Here is a 3,271-nt window from a genome sequence, read left to right as displayed (position 1 = left end):
TACTATTCAAATTATTTAGTTAATTCATAATATGTGTTTAAGAAATAGAATTTGGAAGGCTATGGAGCTATGAAGAGTAATACTACTTGCCACTAGGTGGCGTGTTTGTCTTCGCAAACCAAGGCCCAGCATGAGCAACATTCATACGTATTTCACTAGGTGGCGCCAGCAAAAGCAAAGCGTGAATTACTGAATAACTAGTTTATTATTAAACATACAAGGTTTATTTTTAATTAGTTGCAGTTGATGCGAATTGTTGACGTGCTTGCGATTTGCTCACGATACCATTCGATCTCAATATCGATAACTCTAGGCTCAACTCAGTGTTGCCACAAAGAACTTTGAACTTGAAAACTAGTTATTCTGATGTCTATGCTAGATGCAAATATATTGAAATGAATTACAACGACTTGTCACATCTGACGCTTTAAGTCCCAACTCAATCTGTAAATGTGCGGCAGTAGCTCTTGATCAGTTCTAATATGGCTGCAGCTACGGGTTAGTTAATAAATGCATCTATATAGCATCTAATCGATTGTTGCATTTGCTTAATTAGAGATAAACCCCGATGGGCCTGCGTCGACTGGAGCAACAGAATTGTGGCATCGCAAAAAAAAGATCGAGACCCTGGATGGCACTAATTAAGAATAAGAATAAGACACATGAACCATATTCTTCTATTGGGACTCTTATAACGGATCGTAAGTGACTGTCAGAAATTTAATTTGACAGCTTAATATTTTATTAAATTTTAAATTTCTGTTGCAATACCTCACAGCAGCGGCCAATTTCTGTAGCGCAGTGTCATCCAAACTATTTTTGCGCGCCAGCGCCTTGGCGGGCTCAGCTGCTGCCGGCTGCTGCTCCTACGGCAGTGGCTGCTCCAGCGATTTATTGAAGCTGTCAAAGGAGCCGGAGTTGGCGATGGTCTTGCGCTTGAACTTGGAAATCCGTAGAGAGAAGAGAAGAAGGCAAACAGTTTGAATTAGTCTTGCCATGACACAGGGGTTCGTAACGCAAGCAGAGGCTGTAATGGAGAGGGCGGTAGATGATCGAAGCGGACGTTGCTCGGGTCAAGCACCAGCAACATTCTCAAAGCACTAGCAACCAGAGCAACTGCATCGACAAATGCCATCAACGTTCCAACACATGCAAGCAGAGATACAGTGGAGAGTCGGGTAAGTGTAGGCTCAATGACACCAGCTTAACATGACACTTTAATATAGAATCAAGATACAACTTTAAAACTGAAAGCTTTAAGCTCTAAGATGCTTTAATCAAGCGCGTTTCCCTTATGTAAAATAGCTCCTCAAATTAAAGCTCTAAACAAGATGCTTTAACTGAGCGCGTTTCTCTTAAAGCTTAAAGCTCTTTTGCATTATAACGGCTCATTTATTGATAGTATTATTTTTCTTAAAAATCTTATTAACATCACAATACTTCATAATAAAGCACCATAGGAAGAATCGGAATAAAATTAGTTTTTGCATGGCAACATTTTCCGAATATCTTCAGCGAGCTGAACTTATACAAATGTACATATATAAATTTAGGAAATTCTTATCAAACATCTTTATTAATAGCCAATTGAGCTGCAAAGCATATTAAACAAAATATATTTTGGGGTGTATTTCTTGATATAACAAATGTTCTCGGATAAAATATTTATTGAGTGTTATAATTAGGTAAAACATTAATTCTTGATAAGCCAGTGTGTTGAAAATATGTCAAAAGCTTTATAAGGCCCAATCGTTGGAGATTTTTAGCCAGTCAAATTTGGGCAACCACTCGCAATGAACATAATCCGTGCCTTTGCTCTCGCTCTTTGTTTGGCGTCAGCTTTTCTGCCTTCAATAGCCGATGACACGTGTAAGTATATATATATATATATATATATATATATATATATATGTTCACTCTTAAACATCACATAACATAATTTTTTCTGAAGATGATGCTTGTACGAGATCCGATGGACTTTCTGGACATTGTAAGCCATATAGAAATTGTCCTAAGATTTTAGAAATTAGACGGCACAAACCACTTTCGACTGTTGAACTAAACTACTTAATGAATTCAAAATGTCCACCTATAAGGGTTTGTATAAATATCGATTGCGAATTTGAAAAGCCCAAAATTACGAATTTCCTCCATCCCATAGGGTTATGTCTGCTGCGAAGAAGAGGAGAGTGCGGGTATGGCACTATTGAAGGAACAGGATTGTGGATACTTTGGTGGAACATTAAAGACAATCGGCGGAACCGAAGTTAATTTAATGTCAAGACCTTGGATGGCTCTACTTAAGTTTAAAATTAACGGGGCTGAAGAATTTAAATGTGGTGGCACTCTAATAACTAAACGTAAGAAACTGTCTATTATAATATATAATATGATCTTTAATTCAATCCAATTCATAGGCTTTGTACTAACCGCCGCGCATTGTGTTGTTGGTCGAGACCTGTAAGTAATTCCTGATAATCATGCTAGCATTTCTTACAAAAATTATACCATAGATCAAATGTGCGTTTGGGGGAACACAAAATATCCAATGCAACAGACTGCGCTTGGGTAAAATCAAGATATATATGCGCGCCCCCAGTTGAGGATATATCGATTGAAAGGATCATTGTGCACGAGGATTACTCGCGAGAATCTGTACACAATGACATAGCATTGGTTAAGCTATCCAGGGACGTAGAGTTCAAACGTATGTTTTTTATTTAACAAGCTTAAGTTCTTCAATTTCTTAACCGATTTATATGCCACAGAACATATTAGGCCTATCTGCTTGCCTGTGAATGCAACACTCCAACAACAACCAGAAGAAATGGAAGAGTTCCAAGTAACTGGTTGGGGCAAAACTGAAAATGTATTCATGTCCGATAATATCATGGAGAGCAAAATCCCTAGGATTCCTCGCGAAGAGTGCACAAGGTCCTTACAAAGGGATATAAGAAAATCCCAACTGTGCGCTGGTAACCTTGGTAAGGACTCCTGCAAAGGCGATTCTGGTGGTCCTTTATTATATTTGAGCGAATATAACGAGAACCAAAGGTACGTGCAGTTCGGTATAGTTAGCTACGGTTCGCGTATTTGTGGTGATGGGTATCCTGCGGTGTATACAAATGTTGGCAGCTATATGCGCTGGATAGCCGATAAAATAATCGCCAATTAGTTGACGGTTTTATGTGGATATCGAATATATAAATATGCAAATAAATATATAAACGCCTATATCGAAATTGTTTCCTGTAACTGAGCCAAACGCTGC

At 38.3% G+C, this 3,271-nt stretch overlaps 1 protein-coding gene across 2 annotated transcripts; it reads left to right on the top strand.

Moving 5' to 3' along the window:
* Window positions 1-317: 317 nt before the first annotated feature.
* LOC135432578 (serine protease grass-like) lies at window positions 318-3,234 on the top strand. Of its 2 annotated transcripts, none has more exons than XM_064688282.1 (9): window positions 318-498; window positions 557-701; window positions 779-1,178; window positions 1,713-1,869; window positions 1,952-2,097; window positions 2,162-2,360; window positions 2,418-2,460; window positions 2,514-2,707; window positions 2,769-3,234. In XM_064688282.1, the coding sequence occupies exons 4-9, from the start codon at window positions 1,794-1,796 to the stop codon at window positions 3,173-3,175; spliced, it is 1,065 nt and encodes a 354-aa protein (XP_064544352.1). In that variant the 5' UTR covers window positions 318-498; window positions 557-701; window positions 779-1,178; window positions 1,713-1,793; the 3' UTR covers window positions 3,176-3,234. The 2 variants fall into 2 exon arrangements, with proteins under 2 accessions (XP_064544352.1, XP_064544351.1); XM_064688281.1 differs by having other exon boundaries at window positions 320-498; window positions 1,686-1,869.
* Window positions 3,235-3,271: the final 37 nt, after the last annotated feature.

Source organism: Drosophila montana, unplaced genomic scaffold (genome assembly GCF_035044405.1).
Source record: "Drosophila montana isolate Dmon_TW-CO22-7 unplaced genomic scaffold, ASM3504440v1 contig_3201_1, whole genome shotgun sequence".
NCBI lineage: Eukaryota > Metazoa > Arthropoda > Insecta > Diptera > Drosophilidae > Drosophila > Drosophila montana.
The sequence above is the reverse complement of the archived record's forward strand: the minus strand, read 5'-3'. Positions and strand labels throughout refer to the sequence as shown.